The sequence below is a fragment of the Camelus bactrianus genome, chromosome 9, assembly GCF_048773025.1.
Source record: "Camelus bactrianus isolate YW-2024 breed Bactrian camel chromosome 9, ASM4877302v1, whole genome shotgun sequence".
Taxonomy (NCBI): domain Eukaryota; kingdom Metazoa; phylum Chordata; class Mammalia; order Artiodactyla; family Camelidae; genus Camelus; species Camelus bactrianus.
The window spans coordinates 48767306-48793244 of record NC_133547.1 but is presented as its reverse complement, the minus strand read 5'-3'; the positions used below and the strand labels follow the sequence as shown (position 1 = coordinate 48793244).

Here is a 25939-nt window from a genome sequence, read left to right as displayed (position 1 = left end):
AGGCATTCTGATTTTAGAACTCTTGACTCTCTGCTCTTTTGGACCCCAAACATTTACACAGGTGTCCACAGTGCTAGACAAATAGCTTTCCCCCATGATTCCTACTGCAGCTGCTGCCCACTCTGGCCTGGAAACTTTGAGACCAGGCTCAGGAAGAGTTGGACATGTTCTTTTTCTTAAGATTTTGGTTGACTTGTCTACACGAGAGACGAGGGCATCAGAAAGTACTGCTCTTCTGGGGGCACTGTACGAGTCTATACAAGTCTGTACGTGTCTGACCTCACCACAACCACACTGGCGAGCCTGCCAGTCTTGTTGGGGAGCAGGAGGTGAGGACGAGGTCTTGCTGGGGAGCAGGAGGTGAGGACAAGGCCTTTTCCCTGCTGTCGCTGCTGTGGAGCTGTGGTTGGACAGTGCACCCCTGGCAACTAAGTTGAGGCAGATAAGTGAAATGTACCCCTCTAACTGGTCCAGGATACACAGCGTGTACATATCAAGGACTGCAAACCCATTGCTAAACCCATGAATGATAAAGTAATAGGAACAGAATCTTGTCTGAAGATACTGAAGCATCTCCAGCTATGACGCAGCCCCACCTGCCACAGAGAGGCCTCTGCAGATAAAATGGGCAACACGTGTAGGCAAGCAACAGTTGTGAATTTCTTTTTGTTCATTGGCTACAGTAAACCTGGGAGAAACATTTTGCCTCTTTGTTCCCCAGAGTGAAAGGATAAAATGAAGTGAAGATGCTTATTTTAAAATGCCTAGCCAACTACTGATCAAAATTGGTATGCAGATTGAAGTCTGTTGTGGATTACATATTTTTCTAAAATATTTGAAACAAAGAGTAATCAGACACAACTAGAGATTCAGATGGTCTCTTGTTTTTGTCCAGGATCTGATGCATATAAGCCCCAAATGATGCTGTTTTTTGTCCCTGAAGAAAAGTCAAACAGGCACCTGGGGGAGGAAATGAAGCCCCTACCCCATTGGCTGTTGCATACCTGGATGGGCCTGGCTGGCCTCCTGGGGGGCTTTCCGGGGAGCTGGCAAGCTGATGGGATTGCTGCTGGGTTCGGCCTTAACCCCCTGAGATGCACTGGTTGCTGATGGTTTAGAAGACAGTACAGCAGAATGACTTGAATGATGGATGGAATCTACAAAACCCATGAATGAAAGAATATGTTTGGTGTTCTACAAAGAACTGGAATCTGGCCTTATATTTAACCAGGGGTACCTGGGCAGAGCCTTGCTTTCAAGGAAAGCACCAAGCACAAGCACTGTGAGCAGAGTTCATCCCTTGCTTGCATAGAGGAAAGCCACCTTAGAGGAGATAGTGGGGCTCAGAGGCTGATACCATGAAAATGGAACTCCAAAAAAACCAGGCAGGTCCAGCAGCATCTGTGGATACCCACAGATACTCAGGGGTTCAGGAGCTGCAGCGAGCGGGAGGGATAACATACCCCATCTCAAGGAAGGAGGTCAGTCAGACGATTGTGTGCTCATGAGGCAGTGGGGAAGGAAGGTCTCTGTGATGTTCTCACTCTCCCCACTGTGGCTCCCCTGGGTGCAACGGCATACACGTGATAGTGGAGACCCAGTGACCGGGGTAACTTGTAGAGTCAGGAGCAAAGCAAAGATCCTGACCCAGTGGGGCCTGTGCTTGGCACGGCTCAGCCTGATACACACTAAGGTGCATCTACAAGGCCTGGATGTGGAGGTCTCCTCTCAGCCTAGATAAAGGTGGTGCCACTCAGAAAGTGGAGGCTACCTGAGTGACCAGGTGAAGCTTTCTTCTCTTCATAGTGTGTATACTCGCTGGCTACGTCCATGTCAGAGCAAGCTTCCAGCTCATCAGACAGGAAGGAGGAGCTGCTGGGAGAGCGGTGGGAGTCAGACAAGGCGCGGCTGCTGGAGGGCGTTAGGGACCGGGCATCTAGCTTGGCCTGCAGGACTTCAATCACTTTCTCCTTCTCCTGTAGCTCCCTGCTGAGCCTAGTGAGGTGAAGGAGGACAACAGGTGAAACCAAAGTCACTGGACCAGCTAGTCCTGAATAGGGCACTCGGGAAAAGCCACCTAAGTCAAGAGACCATTCCTGCAGAGTAAATGAAATAACCCATCTCTGACAGGGAGTGGAAAGTGCACCGGCCACACGTTACAATGAGGACTAGCGGAGCTCAGCCAGCCCTCTAAGGCACTGCTCCTGAAAGTGTGGGCCCCAGTACAGCTGGTGTCTGAGAATTGTTGGTTCCCAGTCCCCAACAAGGTAAGTACAGAAATGGAAGGTAAGCACTGAGAAATATATAGCAGTGTGGCATTCCCACAATATCCAAGAACATGATACGTAGAATCATCTGGTTGATTGAGGTACAGACCATGTGTGTGTCTGTGATGGATCAGAAATGAAAACAAAAACAAAACACTCCGTCCTTTACTGCAGATATTTTGAGAAGCACTAGGTGGTCTAAAGCACACTCGTGACAGAGGGGCTTGAACTAGTGACCACAAAGGATTATAAGCCCATATTTTATTGCACGTTATAAGATGATATGCAGTGACTCACTGAAAACTGGCTGCTAAGGCATGGTAGCCTCCTGGAATCTGCAACGTGTAGGCCTTTTTCACTAGGAACTGTAATATGATTATTTTTTTTTTCCCAAGGAAATTGGGAGGCCATTAACTAGCTGCCGACTCAACTGGAGGTAAGTCAACTTGGCAAAAAGAGCACCCTTGGTCTTTGAACACACAGGGAGGAAGCAGAGGAGACCCTTGGGGGTGTCAAGGACCCTTGAAAGTTGGTTTGTTTACTAGACTGACCTAGGTTACTGAGCATGGAGAATAAATATACACACAGAAATCAACAGAATTGTATCAAAAGAGAGTAAAGAATTAGGCTAAAAGACAACAGTAAGGTGTTCCATGAATAAATGAATTCATTACAATCAGTATTCGTTTTTGCCCCCTGATTTGTGAAGTTGCGTTCACCCTTGCCCCCTTGGACCTTGTTCCTGAGTCCTTTACCAGATCCTATTTGAATTACCTCAGGGCCAGTGGCTCAAGTGCAGCTTGATCTTTCTCACATTTATGATCCTCTGCAAAACAAATTGAGAAAGAAACAGTAAGAAATTAAACAGGTGTCCTTTCACACATTGTAAGTGTAGGAGCCTGTTTGGGTGTAGAATAGTGACTGCTCTTTGTGGGTCCAGGATATGTAGGAGAATTACTCTGGGAGACCTCAGATTGCATCTTTAGAGACCTACAAACTCTCCTGAGCTCACTAGGCAGACCCTCCCTGACCTGGCGATCACCATCACGACTTCCTCTGCCCTAAATCAATGCAAAAGAATAGTTTAAAAGGTACTTGGCCAGCTTCCCTCCGGAACATTCCAGGGTCCAAGCCTGCCACAGACTGCCTCCCAGATGTATGGCTCTGTGTCCCATCGTGGCTTTCATGTAGAACCCACTCTTACTCTGAAGAGATGACAAACAGCCCTGTCCCACCTCTGCACCTGCCACCAGGACATGGGATCAGTCCCCAAGACTGATCCTGCTCTGTTCCCTCAGGTGCTCTCAGGAAATTCTAAGTAAAAGACTTCAATAACTACCAATATTCCTAGCCCTTGTGCTATGGCATTCAGTGCCCAAACCATGTTCAAAAGGGCTTGGTGATTTATCCATATTTCAATTATATTCATGTATGATTCCATGCAATAAATGGAGAAACGGAGATGCCAAAAGGGTAAGTCATTTGCCCAAAGCAACTTAATGGCGGCATCCAAGCTAGAGCTTGGGTCTCGCAATTCTCAGTTCACAGCTCTTTGTACTATAATGATGTCCTCCAACCTCTTCTCCCTTTCACCCCATTAGCACTGGATGAACAAGGCCTCCTTCCCTAAAGGGTCACATCCATAAATGATGACGTTTTTAGAGTTGTAATCATGGCCTCCAACCTCAGGGCTTCCCACTGGCCAGTCCTGATCCTGTCCTGGTCCCCAGGAAATGAAGTGGAAGCAGGACCTGGGGTAAAAGGCTGTGGTGGAGGTGTGGCCCGGGTCTGGCAGTGATGAGAGTGTCCCTAAGCCCTGTGGCCAACTTACTGGTGCTGAGTTTGCTGGTGAGCCTCTCTGTCAGCTGGCTTCCCTGGGCCAGTTGCTCCCGGAAGCTCTGCCCCAGGTAGTAGTCAATGTCATTGCTCCTTAGGAGGTCCTCAAAAGATTTTACTGTATCTTTCGAATGCTGGGTGAGAAGATAACAGATACCTCTCCCTTCTCGGATTTTCTGGCGTAGGTAGGATAGTTCTCGGGCCTGATCCTGAATCAAGGAATCATATTTCCTAATGCAGGAAAGAGGAAGAAAGGAAAAGCATAACAATTAAATGATGGGGCTTCTGTAGAGATTTCTGTGAGAACATCTCTACGAATTCCTTGGGTTAAGCTACTTCTGGCACATAAACTGAAGGAGATATTTAAGAGTAAATTCTTTTCTAACAAACTACTCCATCAAACAACTTGTTATGTCACTGTCCTTCCACTGTCTTCTGTATGTTAGTTATGTGTCCAAAAATGAAAAGTAAATTCTGTGAGGGTAAATACAGTGTCATATTTTACACCCCTTATAGCACCAATAGAGTGTAGACTCACAGTTGATACTCAATAAATGCTAAATATACTCACCGAGTAGAGACTCAATAAATACTAAAAATCCGAATAGGTCCGTTCATGTCTTCTATTTCAAAGACCATCTATATTATGGTAGACTATTTTGCAAAGAGGGCCATTGCTCAAGCTCCCTTCCACATGCTCGTCTGCAGTGTGGCTTTGCCCTCTTTCATCATCAGGGAGAAGTTACTCTCTACCTCCTTAAACCTGGGTGGGCCCTGTGACCACTTGGACCAAGATAATACAGTGGAAGTGACACTGTGCCAAGTCTAGGATTTGCTCTTAATTAGCCTGGCAACTTCCACTTCCTGACCCTGGAAAGCCAGTTGTCATGTTGAAGTGAAATTACCCTGAGCCCACCATACCGTGAGAAGCCCTGAAAGACAAGAAGCCACACTGAGAAAGAGAGAAGCCAAGGAGCACCCTGTCACCTGCACATGAATGAAGAAGTAGTGTCCAGCCAGACATTTCAGATGACTGCAGCCCCACCGCCCTCTGATGGCAGCTATTTGAGACACCCCTAAGTGAGTGCTACCCCGCTAAGCCCCGTGAATCCACATAAATTATTGTTTGAAACCACTAAGCTTTGGGGTAGTTTATTACTCAGCATAGATAACCCGGACAGATACTGAGATGAATGTCTATGTCTACCCAGTGTTTTTCAACACAAAGTATCAATAACAATAATAGTTCTGGGAAATAGTGCTGAGAGCTTTAAAATATGCTAGGCATTATTACAAGCACTTGTATTAATTCATTTAAACCTAGTAACTACCCTTTGAGATAGGTTCTCTTATTATTCTCATTTAGTAGGTGAAGAAACAGGCTCAGAAAGACTAAAGTAGTTTGCACAGCCAGTAAGTACCAGAGCTAGGACTCAAACCCAGGGAATCCGACTCCAGCCTTCCTACTGATATATTCCATCACTTTACTAATGCAGTCCTAGGAGGAAATCCCAGGGACCTGCTGTCTCCCAGCAGGGGCCATCTGTCCCTTCTTCAGACCTCGGGCTACCATTTAAATAAGCGCTCTTCTGATTGTCCCAGTGGGTCTACCTGCCTGGGCTACTCTCTTTCAGACAAAAACTTGGACAGCTTCAATCGAGTAAAATTCCAAAGAGTGCCCTCCTTACCCAGGCCACGAGGCTGATCTCAGCTCCTCGGCCAGCTTCCCTTCCGTTCCAGTTTTCGGGAGCTGGGCTTCCAGCTGGGACACCCTCTGGATCAGACTCTCCAGATCTTTTTTAGCCTGAAGCCCTGGGGGATAGAAAGCCCCAGTGCCGTCAGACAGCCACCCCTCATCTTCATCAGTGACACTATGAGGCGAAGATCCCTCAAGGGTGCCAAGCGCCTTCAGCTTTCGGGGTCTCTCCAGACTAGATGAATAATCGCTTGTGACTGACAGGGACCGGACCCGGCTCTTGAGGTTCTGAATGACCTTACTGGCATTCTGCAGCTGGGCTTTCAGATCTTTGATGTCCTTACGTAGGACAGAGATGTCTTCTGATTTCCCGTATGCCTGGAGCTCCTCCTGCTTCCCTAGCTGGCTCTCCAGAGGCTTCCTCCTGGGGGGGCTGGCCAGCGTCGAGCCCAAGGGTCCCTGCTCAGAGCACAGCCCCTCCATTAGGACTGTCTCCCCGAGGCTGTCGTGCTCCTCACATTCTGAGAAAAGACAAAGACATCCTCCTGGATAAAGCCGGGAAGGCTGCTGTAGCCACTGCCTTGAAGGGGAGGCAGGTTTGATCACGAGGACAATAATGACTAGAGCAAAAGTTGAAGCAGCACTTTATTCAGCCCTGGCACTGTGCTAGCATTCAGACACAGTTATTCCTTGTCCTCCCATGCGCCCTGCAGGTCAGGCGTGGTCCCCTTCTATTGTACTCAGTGTTTTTCCCCTTGATTTCAATTTGGTGAGTGTCCCTACAGTCATAGGGCTTTTATAATAGAAAAACAAATTTTTTAAACTTAACGGTTTACATATTCCCCAAAGCTCATCTGGTCTTTTCATTAATAAATAGGCCTTAGTATTTTTTCTACAATAATCAGTTGGATAGAAATTATTATTATTATTATTATTATTATTATTATTATTATTAACAGAAGTATGGTGAAAAATAATTGTAGCCATTTAAACTCATACTCAGCCTTAGTTTGGGCAAGAGGTATCCTCCAAACTTCCTGTCCCTCTCTGGTCCTGGGTCCCCTTCAGTTTGCAACACCCCCTCGCCCGTACTCCTTGTAAGATGCAGGACTGGCCAACAGCACCAAGACCTGAAGGCTGACTCCAGGGAGGGAAGGTGAACCCCACTAGTGTGCTCGTACCAGGACTGGTGCTTTCCTCCCGCTCAGCCTCATTCTCGCTTCGGCCACAAGTCTCATAGCCGAGATCCTGGAGGTCCACCTGCACCTGCTTGCTGTCCTGCTTCACCAAGGTTTCACCTGCTTGGGAAGAGACAGAGGATGTTACAGAGTGTCTGAATCCCTCACACACTCCCTCATCCTCAGTGGCACAAACCCTGGCCCTGAGGGGGCAGGAGGTCACATCCAGCATGGGGCAGATGCTGCTTTATTTATGTGGGAGAAGAGACCACCTGCTCCAGGCAGCAGGACTTTCCTCTGCCCAGTTGAGCCTGTTTGCCATGGATCCCACCTGCAGGTAACCTGGGCTTCCCTGGGACCAGACATCTTTAAGTCAAGCGTTGCATATTATCATCTCCAGAAGTCCCAGGGAAGCCAGCAACTGCTTTGTTCACAGGAGCTCAGTAAATGTCTGAATGGAGCTGAGCGAATTCAGAGTTCCAGGACACCCAGATCTGCACTGTCCAGTAAGGTAATTACTAGCCACATGTGACCACTTTATATTAACTTGATTGAAATTAAATAGAACTTAAAATTCCCCAGTTGAACGAGCTACATTTCATGTGCTCTGTAACCACATGAGACTCAGATATAGAACATCTCTGTCACTGCAGAAGTTCTATTAGAAAGTGCTGATTCTAGACCAACAATGATGATATATTTTTGAAGAATCTGATGTGGCGCAAAGAGGAGCAGAAGAGAAACAATAAGCGTATGTTGGGAGAGTTAAGGCAGTTTGTCGACTGTCTCAGAAGTCAGCAAACCTAGATGTTAGCCTATTCCTCCCTACACTGTCCCTGCAAACTTGCTTCATTCCTTTATTCTTCTCTGCCGTCTGCAAACTGAAGTTAAGTATCCACTTCCACAATCCTAGGGTCATGGTCAGGATTAAATTTGTTTTAAGGTTGGGGAAGAAAAGTGAAGTCGGCAAGGCATGCAGTTTCTCAGGGAGGAGATGGACACTTTGGTAATGGTGAACTTAAGACTTACTAAACATGACTCTGTATTTCTCCAGCTGGTTGGCCTGGGCAAAGACAGTGGCTTCTGATATCAGTAGCTTCTCCTGGAGATCTTGATAGCGTTGTCTGCATTGTGCCAGCTGGGAGCGCAGGTGCTTGGTGGATCCCGGGAGGCTAAATTCTGATTGAGGCCCAGGGTCACGGGCCTGGGGCTGGTTACCCAGCTGTGAAAAGAGCCAGCAAAAGGGACAGGGCAGTCTGAGCTCATCCCCCATGCAGTGATGGTCACTTCCCCTTGCGAACCCTGTGGACTTTATTCACGTGTCTGTCACAGCGCTCCTCATGCCCCTGGGCAGTTACTTGCTTTCCAGGCTGAGCTCCTGGAGAGCTGGGGTAACGGTTTTTCATCTGCGTATCTACAGCACATAACATGATGCCAACTGAGTCTTTGAGCAACTCTCAGTAATGTTTATTCAAAGGTTGAAAAGAGAAGGGGTGGAAACCTCCACTCGTCTCTCCCTGCATCCCTGCCCAGTGGTCCTCTCAGAATCCTCTGCGTTCTCCATTTTATTTATCCCTCAGCAAATCCTCTTTCCCCAAGAGGATCCTGATGACCCCTTGTGAGGCTCAGGAATCCACACCTGTAATGAGCTGTGATGAAAATGGCAGTGATAAGAAAGAGATGTCATTACACACCACTTGTCTGGCTGCCTTAAAATGCTACGCACCCCTGTATTGCTACCTGTTGAAATGATCTGCTTTTGTGCCATCTTTCCCCATCATATTGAGCACATGAAGGGCAGAGAACAGGCCTGCTGCTAATGCCTAGTGTGTTATCTGGAAACCTAAGCATTCAAGAAATACGTATGGAAAATGAATTACTCAAGCAGTATTTATGGATAATATTATTTTTAAAAAAAACCTCTCTAAAGCTGACTGTGTGAGGACTATTATTACGACTGCTTGCAGTACAAAAGTGCCTCTCCCTTGCTACCTCCTACCCACAGGGCAGAACTGTTAAAGTAAAAACTGACATCTACAGCTCCTTCTCCAAGAGTCTTTCATTCCACCTTACCCCACACTTACTTGGAGGGCATCCACTGTGAGGGCAGCCCCAAGGTCAAGGCTCCGGGGCCTGGGGCAGGGCCTCGCGGTCACACTCTCCACTTCCTGGCATTGGTGCTTTCCAGGAGAACAAACCAGCTCTGCATTCATTCTGTCGATCTCCTTGGCCAGGTGCACGAGGAGCTCGGGACTACTTGTACTATTCCCTTCCTTGCTGCTCAGCACCAGCTGTTCTTTGAGGAGGCTGATGATATTGTGGGCATTCTTCAGTTTTCCCTGGAGCTTTCTGAACTCAGCCTGAAGGCTGTTCTCATTCAGACCCCCTTTGGCAACTACGGTCTCCACCATCACCTCGCCCTTCTCCTTGTCTTCCTCGACCTCCCATCCATCGGACGTTGCTTCTCCCATCTGCTCTTTCAGCTCTGCATTCTCAAGGCAAAGGCTCAGCATGGTGTTCCTGCAGGAAACATACACAGTCAGGGCCAGGGCTGGTCCTGGCCTCAGTTCCAAAGAGGCCCCTCTTACCCACAACTCAGTCCATCAGACTCAGAGACACCCCAGAGCCTGAAGTGACCTCGGACGAGTCTCTTATTTTATTCAAGAAGAAACCAAGGCTCAGGAAGAGTAAGACACTGCCCACACTCCCACAGCGACTCGATGGCAGCATGATCACCAAAAATCTCAGGCTCAAGACACCTACTCTAGTTGTCTTCACCTGTGCTTGCGGATTCATGTTCTAGTTTTCAGTGGCCTCTGGAACAAACAAGGGTACTTACACTGTTAAAAAAAGAATAAAACAGCATTTGCCTGGGGAAAATGTATTATTATGGAGTCTACAGTTCTATTAATTAACAACAGTCACTTTTTAACCACTAGATGAGAAATTGGGACTTAGGAATGCAGAAGAAACAATACTAATCTGAACTGTAGTCATATGTACTTATGTGATTATTTGCTTTATGTCTGGCTCCTGTGATAGGAGATCACCTTCATGAGAGCAAGGTTTCTGCCTGTCCTGTTCACCCTGTATCCCCAGAGCCTCCACAGTGCCTGCTACATAAAACATTCGTATCTGCTGAGGAAATAAAATGGACAAAAACACTGATTTTCACCAAGACATTCTAGACCCAGCATTTCCTCTCACCACGTCCTTCACTAGGGTTAGAAGGAAGCAATAAAAAACGTGGCTTTAATAAACAAACTCAAACCTCTTTGAGCCTCAGTCTCCTTTTTATATAAAATAAGGATTATAACACTTACCTAGTGGAGTTAATGGATGCTTCAATGAAATTACATTTATAGTATGGGTAGCCCAGTGTCTGCAGCAGAGTAGTCATTCAGTTCTGCGTGGACTAGCTGCAGACCTGAGCAACACTAACATCAGAATCCTAGGAGGTGCTTGTTTAAAAAGCTTTAGAGCTAAGGCCTATGAATCTACATTTTACTTATGTTCCACAGTGATTCATACACAGACAAAATTGAGAACTGCCAACTAGGAGAGGTAAGGGAATTAACCAATTCACAGTCTGAAGGACCAGTAGTTGGCTCTGCCCCTAGATTAGATTTCTCAGAATCCTGAAGTTTTGGGGCAGAGCAAAGCTTGTCTTGCATGAATTAAGGATGAAAATACTTTAGAACACAGGACTCAGAAAGACTATGAGACAGTTTCCTCAGTGGAGAAAAGGGGGATAAGTATTTCACCAAACTGAGGTGTAAGAGGGAAAGAAAGGGACACGTGTGGGATAGAGAACAATCTTCACTATTTAAATGTTATGACTTTGTACTTGGGGGAAAACACTGCTGTTATCACAATAGGAAGTAATGAAAGCAATGCTCGACAAAAGCTTCTCAAAGGAGGGGCTACACATTAGATAGATTCCATCTTCTACAGTATCAGTGACTTCTAAGGTTGGATGGAGAGTTAAATCAGTTTCAGGTTAGTAACTCTGGGGGAAAAAGAAAGTAATCCACGAGGGTACTACATTTGGTCTGATTGCATATTCAACGGTAGGATCAAAAGAGATGCACTCTTCTTAACGAAGAGAGCACAGTGAAGTTTTACATATTACACAGTTCAACTAAAACTTATGCTTTAACTTAAATAGAATTTAAGAAAAGACATATCATGAGAATTCAGAGTAAAAGGATGATCACAAGAGTATTTAAAAAATTGACAAAATATATAGTGCAGAAGAAAAGGCTTCGAATTTAAAAATTGAGAGCCAGGGGTCTAGCCATGGACTCTTATGCAAACTTGAATAAGCTACTAGGACTTATTAGGCCTGTGTTTCCTTGACAATGAAACAGGACATTTTCTGGAAGCCAAGGCCCTCTTCAGTGCTAATATTATTCTCTGATTCAGGCACATTTAAGTGGCACATAATAGGCAGGGGAACAATAAGGCATGAATTAGAAGTTTACATCTGCACAGCTGTGTTCTAAACAGCAGGCCAAAACGAATATGACCCTTAGGGATGAGTAAATATGTGGATTAGCCATACAGTATCAGCGTGTTCCCCAAGCATCTTTTGAAAAAAAGCTGTTCAAGACAGAGTGGCCCATCTAGCCAATAAATAAGTGGCAAAAATACTTGCCACTTTCTCACTTTTGCAAAGTAAATAAAACAGCAGAGATGATGAAAATTGCTACTCCATGATTTAAGGATTCATGCTGCTGAGAGAGGGCTGAGTGGAGATGGAAGGGCTTCTATATAAATCCTCCTCCTCATGGACCGTTCTGGTTCTGCACACAGCAGTGAAGCGTCTTGGGGAGCACTGACTCCTTACATGTTCCAGTCAATTCAAAGGAGCAATACCAGACATATAACTAGGAGATTTCCACTCATAACGGTCACATGTAATGGCTAGTCATGGGCATTATTATACTGAACTAAGACCAGATTTATTTAAATAATTTGAATGATAATTACTGAGAATCACTTAATTTTTCTAAGAATTTGTAGAACCACTGATGCATTGAGCCTGGGATGTAAAGCAAGAAGCCCCATGCAGCACGCACGCCTTGGCTGCAGCAAGGTCAGTCCCCTGGCTATGGTGGCCCCTCAGTCAGCAGGCCCCCCTTCTCTGGGGCACATCCTACCTGATGTGGGCCACAGAGGAGAATCCTGCTTCCTCAATTTGAGCCTTTAGCTCCTTCAGTTCCCCCTCAGCTTTCCTCTTCTCCTCTAAGTGCTGGTGGATCTCAGCCCTCAGGTGGAGGATTTCCTCCTGAAGAGCCCTGTTACTGTCCCCTCCTGTTGGGGAAGGAGGAGGAAGAGAGACTTTCTGGGTCTCCACAGCTGCCAGGCTTTTCTCCAGAGCCACCTTGATGAGCTGGAAGAAAATCACGGTTTAAAGAAGTTAGGCCGTTGAAGGGGAGCTAAAAGGAACATGAGATCACAAAGGCAGCCTTTACTGGGACCTAAAATGGGCTCAGCCATAAGGGCCCTGCAGACTGGTCTGGGTGGGGAGGACACACCAGGAGCAGTGAGAGCTGTTGCCATAGGCAGGAAGAGGAGACTGCAGAGGGGGGCGAAGAAAAAACCACGAGCACACAATAGATCTCAAACAAATGCAAACAAACGAGGTTTAAACAGGACTAGAGCCTGTGGGTGCTGTGATTCTTCTCTTTTTTGAGGGGACTTTTCACAAGTCAGGAAGCTTCATCAGCTCCACAACACTTGAGTCCTTGACTGCAAAGATCATGGCTCGAGGTACCAGCTCAAAGCCTGACGTTGTGCCTGTAACTCCGACTCCAGAAAGGACGATTAAGAGGAAGGGCTCTGGACACTCAGAAATCAGAAGTCACGGTCACAGTATTAGAATATGGGAGGAGCTCCAGGTAAGACAGAGCAACCTTAGTTTCACTGGCAGCAGGAGAACCACACTCTACAACTGCAGAAAAGTTAAAGGAAGGTCACCTGCTTGGCAGCCAATTTCCCTTGTCGGTTATCACCCGGTGCTGATGCTGCCGGTCAAACCCTCTCTACGAAACTAAGCACGTGAGAGAAAAAACATGCAGAAACAATTTCCGATCACCTTGTTTTTTTGAAGATACTCTTGAAATTACTCAATTGTTCAACTAAAACAGATTGTATAGTTTTTCCTCAAGTAAGAATTTTTTAACTCATAGACTTTCTTGTCTTGGGCTCCTTTCCAGTTTTTCCCATGCTTTTCAAGTGTAGAAACCAAAATCTGAGTACAATAATCTACTTAGCGTATGATGAATTGTTTTAGTCTGTGAGTTTCTTGCCTGTCTGTCCAATATTAATCTTACATCCCAATGGCATATTGGCTCCTTTTTCCATTCAGTGGCAGCATTTGGGGGCTTGACCTAACTTCAGGTCAATTTTGACCTCCCAATGTTCTACCTTTCCTCACAGCTATTTCTGGGTCATGTTTCCTTTATCTCTATAAATATAGTGACTTGTACTTGTCATAAGTTCATTCTGGCTATACAGAATCATTTCCCAATTATCAAAGTCATCAGAATATTTATGTGCATCTTTATAAATCATGTAGTGGCCACTTCATTAGGGATGATTTATAGAATTAATTATATGCTCTATTCCTTCATTTAGGTCTGAAATATACTGACTAGAACAGCACTCAGGGAAGCTTAAATGGACCAGTGGTTAACAGAGCTGCTTGGCTTGGCACAAAGCCACTGACCTTTGCTTTGGACCTCGTAACCATATAGTGAAATCTAGGCTGCAGGTATTCAGTGGGATTGATTTATGGCATGTTTGTGTAGAAGAATTCGGTAGCATAGCAGTTGAGGTTGTGAAGAGATGTGCAAGACATGCACCCACATCAAAGAAGAAAGAGATTCCAGACACAGTTGTTCATTTTCTAGGCATCCAATTCCAATTGGGGTTGTGAGCCTGAGATTTAGGAGGCTTTTGGGAATGTCTGTCTCTATGGCTCTGCTGTCAGGCTTAGATTGGTGGCCATTCCTGCATGTGTCACAAAGCACTTGGGACAAAATAAAGGAAGGGGGACTGGATAAAACCACTTTTGAAAGTTTATGACCTCACCTCTCATTAAAATTATGTGATGTTGAATTCTATATAAACTGTCTGCAACTAACTAAACATTGCCATCAGCTTTGACTATGGACACATTTATCCTTTTCTAAACCTTAAGAGTTCCTTCTGCTTAAAAATACTGTCTGACTTTAATGTCACCTATCTATTGTCCAAGTGCCTGCTAGATGTACATTATCTTCTCCTATTAATTTAAATATACCCACTTTCTTTTAAAAGAAAAAATAAGAACCTTGAAATGTTAATACCAGACAGGACCTTTGGTTCATCTGGTCTGATATCCCACTTTAAAATGAGAAAAGGGAGATCTGATTTGTTCCCAGACTAATTTGGGTTTTCATATGTCCATGTCAAAGGGAACTTCCTTTGGCTAAATTGTCTGTAAAATTTAAATGTAAATGCTTGAAAAGTGACTCAGGATCTAGCCTTTTTATTTTTTTCTTTATCATCTAGGGCAAGCTAATACTTCACTTTTTTTCCCCTCAAAACCCAGGGCTTCTAGTTGAATGCAGTGTTAATTACATTTGTTGTTAATTACATCTCTTATAGGTTGTTGTTTTTTTTCACATTTCCGAATTCATCTGTTCATGTGTTGTACTGTTCCATGGTATAATTCAACTTTTTTGTAGGCTGGGTTTCTATTTGCCCCACAAAGGTCCATGTGCAGATCTGATCTCTTACTTGAATAGAGTTGTTTCAGCCCTATTGTTTCATATCTCTCACAATGTTAATCAGTCCTTAGACACCATAAGGCCATTAAAAATGATCTCTTCTCAAGTTCATCACTGAGAATGGAATTTTGTGTGAGATATCTGGGGAAAATTACCCAAATGGCTAGATCTGAGGCTACCTGAGGAGGGTGAGTCCAAAACTAAAGATGAAGCAATTTTCTTTGCTCAAAAGGTGGGTCTCTTGGAAGGAACACAAAGTTGAATGTGTTTGTTAGGGGAAGTATGTGCATGCTTGAGGTAGGAAGGGAGCATTGTGTTGAGAACAAGGTCAGCCTCCTAAGGACACAACTAGGCAAAGTTTGTAGCTCAATCTTAAGGGACCAGTTCCCTAGAAACAAGCAAACACATTTTTGAGAATCTTGACACAAAACGATTATGACAAAACAAGCTTTATTTAATTGGTAGTAGGAGAGTCACACCCTCAAACTTCAGAAAAGCTGAGGTACATTTACAATGATTTCACACACCTCCTTCCTAAAACTGAAGACTGATTTTCAAGGAAAGGTGATGCAAAGATAAATGGTGCTTACCCAATATGTTCCTCACCCAACAGGTATATACTTCTTCTCATTTATTAAGTATCTCCTATGCCAAGTAATAGGGAAGACATTGCAAGGGAAATACAAATGCCTCAATATAAAAGGCTTATTTCAGGGCTGGATTGACCTCATGAAGTTGGTCTGGTCATTCTCTCCACATGAGGCTAGAGGGTAGACGGTTGAGGGAGAGGTGACTTGACAGACCAGTTTGCCTGTAACTGAGAATCAGAGTGAAGAGCTCACAGTACCAGGGTTGTTTGGACCACATCAGTCAGAATCTGGCTCTCTTCATCTCTGTGTCTCCTGTCCAGTTACTTGAAGTGAATGCTGTCCCACAGTAGCAATAACCATCAGTGACCTGCTGACACCCCAATCTAGCTCTCTCAGAGTGGACGTTTACTTACTTATCGTGCAGGTCCTAGGTAGTGGGGTCTGTCCAGAGGGGCAGTAGTGTACATAGTTAAAGTTACAAGCATCAGTGAGGAGGACCAGAAGAAGCTGTTCAAGCAAAAAGAGAAGTGGAGCTCATGCAGGAACTCAGGGGAGAAGTTAGGGTCAGATGTGTCTAGAGCAACACAAAGGGGATCTTGGTAGAAGGTAAAGAAACTGTGTTGAGGATGCGAGGTATTCCAGACAACTACTTGTGTCCTCCAGAGCTAGACTGTGCCAAATCCTGTGAGGTTTGGGCACTGCTCACTTGGGATCTTTTTGTTGGTGTATTAGATGTATCCTCTTTTTCTTACGCAGGAGATGAAGAGGCAGACCCCAAAAGCCTCATTTCCCCTCTAGTTTTCCTAATAGCTTCAAGGAAACTATCACTGGAAACTCCCAGCTTCTTCTAAACAAGGACAGATACTAATGATCCACTTTCTTTTTAACTCAGAGTCACAGCCATGGCCCGTCTAGGACATGTGATTGCTACATGTCACTGGGGAAGGTGGAGACACGTAGCAGTTCTAGTGAGTGCTGTGGGGTCACTATGGGTGACTCAATCTGAGGTCCAGGACATTCTACTCTTGAGCTTGAGAACATGCTGGTTACACCTTCACTGATGGTCGGCAAAACAGTGTTTCAGCCTTGGGTACCAGGTTTTGAGGACTGATAGGGACTTGCTCTTCAAGTGTCATCTGCTGGTCATTGACAGGTCACAACCTGGGTAATTTGTCAGGTTGCCCAACAAAGTTCTCTTTTATATGAGACTTCACAGAAAATGATCCCTGCTTTAGAAGCATTCCAATCCTCTTAGAGTTTCCCAGAGAACAATCTCCTGAAGCAGGTCCTAGGCCAGCCACCTCCCCCAGCAGCCCTTCGATGGCTGCCTGTCTTCTGTGATGTGTTTCAGTTACATAAGCCCAAGAGGCTCAGTGTCCATGCGCTTGTAAGTAAAAATTCTTCTGAAGCTATAGCTATAGACGGTACACAGGGGCAAAGGGGGTAGGAAGGGGCAGGGAGCAGGAGTACGAGATAGGAGGAATAAAAGGGTGGTTGGGAAAGAAAAATAGGGTGAGGATAGGGGTTGGCAAGGTGGCTGGGAAGCTCCAGGAGGGCAGGAAGAAGACGGGGAAGTGGTTTATATAAAAAGATATTTTCTCACACCAGGTCCACAAGGGTGGCAGGGGACCACCAGACCCCAACGGCTATGAGCTTCCACCCTGGGACCCCAGAACCTGACTCGGACTTACTTGCTGGTGGCTTTTGTGTGCAGCCTCCTCCTCAATACTGTCGGTGAACTCAGTACTCGCATCTTCTGTGTCGTCCCCTGCAGCTGCACCTACAAGTAAGTCCAGAAGAGAAAGGTGACTCCCTTTGTAGATGCCTTCCAGACAGCAGCTAAAATTACACTCTTTTTTGCCATTCACCTCTGATGTCTTCCTTTCCCCATATGCATGGCTCACAAGGAAGACAGGACCAACGTGCCAGATCTGTACAAAAGACTCTCATTGATGCTTTCTTACTAACACTCAAGCTTACAGCTCAAAACAGAAGCTGCCTTTGACTGCACAGACCTGTACCTGAAGAGCCAGATGTCAGAGAGAGTGGTTACCCCCTCACTTAATTCCAGAAAGCTTGAAATATTCCCCCTCCTGCCACTAACTGGCCATGTAACCACCTTCCCGCCTGTGACATGGGCCCAAACTGATTGACTTTTTTCCCATCGCTGAGTGCTGAGAGGGTCCCGGATTTCCTTGGGATTAGGGCAGCCCTGCTCTACTCACTTTTCCATTGTGGGGATCGGTTGTGTGTGGGGTGATAACCTCTCTGAGGAACCCTCCTCTGAGGGCCCTGTGTCCTACTGAAGCTCAGGTCCAGTCAAGACCCAAGGCACAGAATGGTTCAGCTGTTTCCTAATTCCTTCCTCTTACCTCCCCTCTTCCCCATCTCCCCCAAACTCTTCTCCAATGCCAAGATCTTTTGCCTGATGATTTCTTGCACTGTTTTGTCCAAATGGAATTTAATCCATTTTTTTCATTCCCCAAAGATGAAGTTACTTGAGGCACAAACATATATGCTTGCACTAAGGGACAAGCAGTTGCAGTTCATGGTCTGGATAAAGGTCTACATTGAGCAAAAGAATCTTCTGCAACTTGATGCCTATGCTGTTCAATTCAGTAGACACTAGTCACATGTGGCTATTGAGCCTGAAGAACTGACTTTAATATAATTTAAATTAATTTTAATTTAAGTAGCCATACATGGCTGGTGGCTACCATGTTGGACAGCACAGATCTAGGGTATTTCTTCTTCTCCACATCTGTTAAAATAAGACTATTCATCAAATTTTAGATTAATGCTAGTGGCCCACATTATTGATTTCTTCTGAAAGTGTAGGTATTTGTAATTGTTAATTCCTTTGGACACCAAAGAAAATCTACTGTGACACTGCCTGAGCCTTATAGAACTTACCCAAATTAGAGAAACTTGAGATTAGAGAAACAGTTCTGACCCCGGCCTTGGGAACCAACCTGTTAAAACTCCTCTTCTGACCACTGGGTTAACTGGGCCTCAAAGAGATTAGGTGGCTTGACCAAGGTTACAATGGCTAGTCCCGGAAAGGAGCTGAGCCAAGATGTCAAGTCTCTGGACTGTCAGACAGAGGCAACTCACCGAAGTACTAAAAGGGAATAAGCATTGTCCTCACAGCTTAATCTTATGACTCATTCCCTGGTCTTCATTATGAATGTTGGGTTCACTTTGGATCAAGGCAGTACCCTATTCAATACAGCTGTACTCACAAGGAAGCACCTTTACCACTAAGCATCTTTAAAGATCATGGCCGACTGTGTACAGTAGGGATTTCCAATACTTACTTTTTCAAGCCCCAGAACCGTCTCATTCAGGATACTGGTTGTGTAGAGGTGAATGAACACACTACCTAAGCTTTGGCTGTTCAGAAACTCACTGAACCTAGGATGCTGATTCATTTGAGGACATCTATATCATATTATGCTTACTTTGGAAAAATCTTTCCCTGTGCAAAAGTAGAGATCAGAGCCTTTTTTTTTTTCTAGCAAAGAATGGATTGTCCCGCTCAGTGATTAAAAAAAATATACTTTTCACATTGTTTCCCTTCTGGGTGTTGGACTCGAGAAGGATCCTTGGCTGAAGAAAGTTCAGCTCTATGAGGTCAGGATCCTCATCCCTGTACCACTGGGCCCACAGCCCAAGGTGATTCGGGTGCTACGTTCCAGAAGTAAGGTAAGTGGGGATGAGGAGGGTGATTGTCACTGGCCTTGAGGGCTTCTAACACTTTTGGCCCTTCACTTACCTTTGTCGGCCTTTCTGATGCCACGTCTGCATTTCTAGATAACGTTTTCTTTAATTCACTCTGGGGTGGGATACCATGATTTTGACTTCATTTGGAGTTAAAAGGCCAATTCCATCTCGACACCCTACTACATGGGGGTTTTGTTTTCCTTACTCATTTTTTAGCTAGCTTGTGGTCTGCTGTACTTCCTTCAGGGCAGCTTGAAGGGTTGCTCAGCCTTTACCAATTTGAATTAGAATGCTGAAAGCTTTTGTGTGTGTTTCCCTGAGGTTTGTAAAGTTAAAAAATTTATAGAAAAAAAAGTTATCCTACACAAGGTCCTATCTAAGTTTACATTAGACATCCCTCTTTCTGTTGTCATTTCTGGTTTTTCATAAGCGACAACAGAAAATTGCTCTTTGTGGGCAATACCCTTGTCTAAGCTTTTACAAAGCAACAAAACACTATGTTCAGAACTAAATTGTAATAGTACTTTAAATTTCTAACTTGAAGTTACTATATACTCACTAATTTACTGCTTATTTATGATAAATATGAAACAACATGCCTGCCACCTTTAGAATTTCTGAAAGCTAAGAATCTCTTCCCTCAATTTTAACTTGCTTCTCCAGGTTTTATCTCCATGGTTAAGTTTTACATGTTTGACTGAAAATTTTATTAAAAATTTTAATTTTTTTTAATACTTCTCAAGTTGTAGTTCTTTCAAGTTTCTAGGCTCTGAGCCACACATAATGAGGTGGTACCAAACCTCCCTTTCCTAGATTTAGAAAATTATCTTCTACCAGCTATCTGACTCTATAAAGTATACATAAATAAACTTCTCAAATACACTACTATAAAATCTTTGGGTGAAATTTTAAGTATTATACAAATATAAGGTCTTCTTTTATCATTAAGGCAAAAATTCACACTTTTGTGCTTTTTAAGTTGAGCATGGCATAATTACTGAGAACACAGACTCCGAAGCCAGATTGCCTAGGTTAGATTTCTGCATCTGTCATTAGTTATGTGACTTCAGACAAATCACAATCTTCCTGCAACTCAGTCCCCTCACCTATTAATTAGGGTTAATAGTAATATCCACTCCGTACACTTGTCAACTTTAAAAGGTTTCCTGCTTTTGAAGTGCTTAGAACAGTGCTCGGCATACACTGTGTACTCAATAAATGTTGCCTTATTATTATTGTTGTTTTACATTACTGTTGGTAAACTGGTCTCTGGGCTGAAGAGTTGAGGGTTGGAAATGGAGACCAGAGAACCTAAATGCAGTCAGCAGAAGGATCTCTCACATTATCAATGGATGATCTTGACTGAGTCTACCTGCACTTCTTCACTGCTGAGTATCTGTTCCCCAACAGGGGGTGTGAAGTAACATTCCTAGGTTCTCCCTCCTTCACAGGACCGCTGAGAGACCACAGAGCGGTCAGTAAAGTAAGATGCACTCTTTTGAGTAGGTGCTTTACAAATAGGATTCATCATCATTAAACAACTGCCTTAAAAACTATCGTGGATGAATGAGCCTTGAGGGAAAGTCACAAAGTGTTATTTTGATTCCTCAGTGATGAGTCCAAACTGGGCTGCAACAATGCCATTGTCTCCAAATTCTACTCTCTAGTCATTATAATTTCCTTTTTAAGCCATTTATATGCAACCGACAGAAAAGGACTAAGATTTTCCCATAAAGTTACTCAGAACGTGGGAGTCATATTTGAGTAATTTCTGAAAGGGAATTCAAAGCGCTAAACTTTACAGCATGAACAAGTTTGCAGCGCCAAGGGCCCGGCCGTTTTCCCCTCAGCGCCAGGCTCTTGTGTGGCGTCCCCTGGGCCCATCTCAATCCCACTCCTAGGCACTCTGCCACGCGCTCTTCACCAAACTCTCACGTGTTCAGTCATGAACCAACTACTGCTGATAAAATATGATGATGCTACCTGACAGAATGGAAGGAAACATGTCTCCCATCAAACTGCAATTCTACCTGCATCTATTCCCCTTTGGACCATAGGAAAATTTTAAGATTTCACAGTCTTCCATAAGCTTCTGCCGAGAAATAAAATTCTTTAGCTAGACAGATTCTGATCTTGGAGCAGAAGTAGCTAGAAAACTGCTGTCTGCGGTCAAGCCCCATTATGGTGGTATCTCTGTGTCTTTAAATTGCAACATCTCTTAGGTACCCTTCCAGCCTGTTCTTAATTCAGAAAGCAACTATTTTCAGTGACTTAAAATTCTGTAACGTCAATGAATTCTCCCTGCTTATGATCTCTTTTTTCCTCAGAGAAGACAAGAAGAGGACTCTCCGGGAACATTTACAGGGACGGCACCACCGATCATCGCAACTGGCTCCTCACATTTCCATCCCACTTTCTATTACTTCCTTCAGCACGGAGAGCAGAAAAGGTTTTTAAGGTAAAACAGTTCATTTCACATTTGTGGGGGAAATATAATGCTGTTTCTTTAGTCTCACTTCCTTGAGAGCAGAAAAATTCAGGTTTCTTCCTCTTCCTTCCTTTAAATAAATACAAAGGCACTTGCTCATTCCAGAGCCTTACTTTGACTTGGAATTTTAGTACAGTAATCAATAGACTGATTCTCCTATAAGGAAAAAAAAGGTATGAGCTTTCTCTACTTTTCTCATAGATCTTTTAAGAATGAAACCAAATAGTTACTGTTTGGCCTTTGATAATTTTATTGGATCAGTAACAATTTTTTTGTGTGTCTCAACTAAAGTAGCTGAAATTCTAACACTTATGTATAAAAAAGCACACGCTCCATTTCAGCACAGATGTTAACACAGTTTAACACAGCACAGTGCCATGAAGAGATGAACTTCCAGAGGGAAATGTACAGCTTGTTTTGGTGGGAAATAGTCCTGGAAATAATCTAGCGCCAAGTTACTGGGTCATTTAACATGTCATTTCCTTCTTCATTTAAATTGTTATGAATCACTTTAATTTTTCTCAACAGCCCTAGGATCAAAGGTTTACGTGGAATAAAAGTAAACCTGCTTTTATTATCCAACTGATAATAGTTATTGGAAACAGACAGAAATTCATGATTTATAAAACATATTTGTATATATACACATGCCTCTAAAGTTTACAGACTGAGAGATTGGTATTTCATAGCAACGATTTTGATAACTGCAAAAAGAAGCATTGCATACTCAAGTTATATACTAAAAGCAAACCTACATGCATTTGCTAGACAATTATGAGTTCTCAAAGGGAACAAGGAAGTCGATTTAGTTCATATACTTAATTAACACCCCTACACTTCATTAGATCAAGCATTTTCCGGTATCGCTAAACTTTCCATTTTATCCAGAAAAAAACTGTATGATACTTTTATGTCTGGAATCTGACTTTAAACTACAAAAAGGGAATGTAATGCAAAAGGAATTAATATGCTGCTTTATGCATTTGATTATTCTTATTTGAAATCTGATAAAATTCGTATTGTCAGCTCTACAGTTTTATGTTTCCCTTCCACTTCCCATCCTTTGTTGAAAGCAAATTACAAATGCTAATTTTTTATCTGGGAACTTCATCCTGCCTCATGTGATTATATAGAAGTTGAGGACTTACCTTCTGTCAATATTCAAACTACTTAAAAGCTACATGATTGTTTTTTAATCATAATACAAAGGTTTTAAGTTATTGCTCCAAATGTCTAGTGAGAGGGTAGCATCCAAAACGCAGTAAGATGGAGAACTATTACCCCACAGAAATAACTCTGACGTAATTTCCCATTGACTCATTCTTTCTGTTTTTCACTGGGTTGCCTTATATAAGCTCCATATTCCTAGCTATTCTTTCTATAATACACATGGTCCTGTACTACCAAAGGGAGAAAAGCAATCTGAGTTTTACCCCAAGAGAAACAAGGTAAAATACTCTATATGCTTACAGCCACAGGGTGTTAGTATCTGAAAAAGACAGCTAATTTCATCTATTATACCTCAAGTACAATTTCTACAAGGCAGATGGAAAATGGACTTTAGAAGCATGTAGGTTACTAATATTTCCTCCCCACGCCCTAGGAAGTTTGTCGCACTTCCCTGCCGGGTACTGGCTGCAGAGCTGAAGAATCGCCAGTGAGGCCCTAGCTGATGAGGCAACTTGAGTTTTCCAGGGATGTGAAGATTCTGTGCCTTTTGCAAATAAAAAGACCAAGAATCCAGAAAACAATGACTATCCTAACAACAGGAACTAGAGTTTTCTAATACCAGCTCAAGGAAAGCAAAAGTATGGAAGTATTGTTCCTTCTAGGGCTTGCAGTCCAAAGGGAAGACTTTAGGTAGGTCAGTTAACCTCTATTCCTCAGGGAAAGGCGAAGTTTTGGTGTAATCTGATCTGTCCCTCCTTTCCCTGATCAGAGGACTCTAGACCCTACTGCAGACTGAAGCAGACAGAACTGAGATCAATTTTCTCAAACTGTTTTGACGCTATGAAGCAAACTTCTCAACCAGAAACTGAATTAAAAGCATAAGTAAGCATAAAAGTGATAAGCCTTTTATATGCATCTGCCACTGAGGCCACTTCTGTATAAACTGCACAACAGAATATACTAAGGAACCTCCTAAGGGAACTTGTGGCTTAGATCTAATATCCTATCCAGGTCAAGACTGTCTTGATCTTTAACAGATCTCACTACACATAATGACAAAACTAAATCTTTTAAAAATATGAATGAGGAAGGAGAAGAACCAAAACTATTGCTGCTGTCCACAAATGAATGAAGGGAAGTGGGTGCGGGAGAGGGGCAGGGTGGCAGGTAAGGGTAAGAGGTCACCCGATCAAAGTAAAAGGTTGACTATATTAAAACAGTCCCATCATGCCTTTTCCAAAAAGTTGTAACTTGGCTAAATAGCTAAAGAGAGAACATGCAAAAAAATGTTGATTTATACTAGTCACTAACAATCGCTAGACTTCAGTAGTTTAGTTTAAACCTGTAATAGAAAGGAGTTTAGGGGAAATATCTGTCAAAAGGACTTCCACTTCATCATTAAATACATCTTGGAGGTCCCGTTCAACTCTCTACTGCTAAAAGCTACACACTTCAACTACCCTGACCTCTTACAAACATTACAACCAAGAAGGAAATGTGAGAAAAACCAAATCTAGCAATATGGGTTTTTCTCAATTTAAGTTCTATGCTTCCAATTAAGCATAGCCTGAGCCTTTCAAGTTTTTTATTCAAGCACAAGGTTCTATAAGCACACAGTGCTTTATCTGAAATTATTGTGATGCTGAGAAATGCCTGGCAAAGTTAGAATAGTTCAGTAAGAGGAAAGGTCTGTGCTCCTGAAGAGAGAATGGAATCATATTATCTCATGCTAAATATGATTATATGAATGATGTGGTCCATGATAGCATCATGCATCTATGGGCTGCAGAACAAAATGACTTAGAATCATATTCCCTAATAAGATGCCAAATTATCACACAAATTTGTTAGACCAGCAAGCTCTCTCCAGTTAGCACTCTTTGCCAGCCTCATTCCAGATATAAAGACCAGAAAGTCAGTATCAGATTTTAGTCACATCTACGGTACCAAGATCAAACTCTTAATTTCTCCTTTGCCACTAAATCATTTAATTTTCTAAAATGCTTCTCAAGGACCGAGATCAATGGCAAGTAACTATAGCAGCATAAGTTACTCTTATCTTTTTAGGGTCCAAATCAGGACCAGAATTCACTTACTTTTTTCCCTAATCTACATATTTTAATAATTTTCCTGTAGGAAGTTGGGTCTCTCATTATTCATCCAACTACCCTAATATTTCTAATACTCAGCAGCTGTTCAAGATACCAAGGGAAATTCCTACTCTTGTTGGAGGGTGATAGAAGCAGGAGTGGTTGTTTACACAAACTACTGTAATCACTATAAGCTATGAGAACTCGAGAATCACCTGTGGCTGAATCTTAATAGGAAACTTAGCATCATTGGTCTATTAGTAAAATTAAGGGAAGACATTTCCTAAATGCCTTGTCATCATATGGTGGGTTGACATTTCTACAGCTCCACTACCTGCCTCTTCACTTCCAGAAAGTTACAAAAATCTTTGAGGGGGAAAGAGTCACTAAAGATTGGAAGACTAAGAAAAATGGATGATTCTGCTTATACTTCCTATCTCCTTTCTTAAACGACCCTCTTTTCCCCCCAAAGCCCATTAAAACTGGAAAGCATTTTCTTTAAGACGAAGGCTTATGGCTGCCAATCTTTTGCAAAATACTTAATCAGAAAATCCAAGGATGTTTCTCCAGTAGAGTATTTTCTTTCCTGTCCACTTTAGAGTGACTGATGCTCTTTCTGTTACAGGCGTGGCTAAGGTTACAGAAACCTGGACAAAATTTAGAATGTAAGTAAACCGTGTCCACACACAAAAGTGAAAGAAATAAAAGTGTCATGTAAAAATGCAGGGAAAAAATAAAAACCCTTGTGCTCTGCCTAGTTTAGAAAGGGGACACATTCACGGTACGAAAGAGCCTCAATTCCTATTAACCAAATTCCATGTTTAAAAACTGAACACTCAGCTTCTAACTAGGAAATTTATATCTAGCAGAAACAAGAAACCTCGTGGGTGAACAAAGCTCTAAAGTAATCTTGGTTACTTTTTATACTCTTGACATTTAGGATAGCAGAAATACAGTCTCCAGGACCCCCGTGTTGCCACAAGAAAGCACTGAGACAGTGACCAAAATCTAGAAAGATCTGTGACATTTCGTTCTAAACCATCCAAACACTTCAAAGTCTGAAGTCTATTACTTATTTTAATACGGAGAAATGCTAAAGCACTAAATGGTGAAAATTATTGGC

General features: G+C 43.3%; 1 protein-coding gene and 1 long non-coding RNA gene across 32 annotated transcripts in view; one reads left to right on the top strand and one right to left on the bottom strand.

Annotated features, from left to right (window-relative positions):
- The window catches only part of LOC123612431 (uncharacterized), a 42236-nt gene extending 31985 nt beyond the window's left edge, over nucleotides 1-10251 (top strand). The window contains exons 4-5 of one of the 2 annotated variants that reach the window (XR_012509206.1): nucleotides 2131-2267; nucleotides 2663-10251. This is a non-coding gene — a long non-coding RNA (uncharacterized LOC123612431). Of the gene's footprint in view, nucleotides 1-2130 lie in introns of both variants that reach the window. The other variant, XR_012509205.1, reaches the window with a different exon arrangement.
- PDE4DIP (phosphodiesterase 4D interacting protein) overlaps nucleotides 1-25939 on the bottom strand; it is a 169105-nt gene that overhangs the window by 20932 nt on the left and 122234 nt on the right. For 19 of the 30 annotated variants that reach the window (XR_012509204.1, XR_012509203.1, XM_074370303.1 and 16 more), the window contains 10 exons: nucleotides 17037-17125; nucleotides 12140-12372; nucleotides 9062-9497; nucleotides 8007-8199; nucleotides 6981-7100; nucleotides 5792-6320; nucleotides 4099-4334; nucleotides 3042-3093; nucleotides 1772-1995; nucleotides 1005-1157 (listed from right to left, as the gene is read on the bottom strand). Coding sequence is in view for 28 of the 30 variants with exons in the window: in XM_074370303.1 (XP_074226404.1) it covers nucleotides 1005-1157; nucleotides 1772-1995; nucleotides 3042-3093; nucleotides 4099-4334; nucleotides 5792-6320; nucleotides 6981-7100; nucleotides 8007-8199; nucleotides 9062-9497; nucleotides 12140-12372; nucleotides 17037-17125 (2265 nt within the window). In the remaining 2 variants the exon portion in view is untranslated. Of the gene's footprint in view, nucleotides 1-1004; nucleotides 1158-1771; nucleotides 1996-3041; nucleotides 3094-4098; nucleotides 4335-5791; nucleotides 6321-6980; nucleotides 7101-8006; nucleotides 8200-9061; nucleotides 9498-9755; nucleotides 9818-12139; nucleotides 12373-15188; nucleotides 16761-17036; nucleotides 17126-25939 lie in introns of those variants that run through there. The other 11 variants (XM_074370304.1, XM_074370312.1, XM_074370311.1 and 8 more) reach the window with 3 other exon arrangements.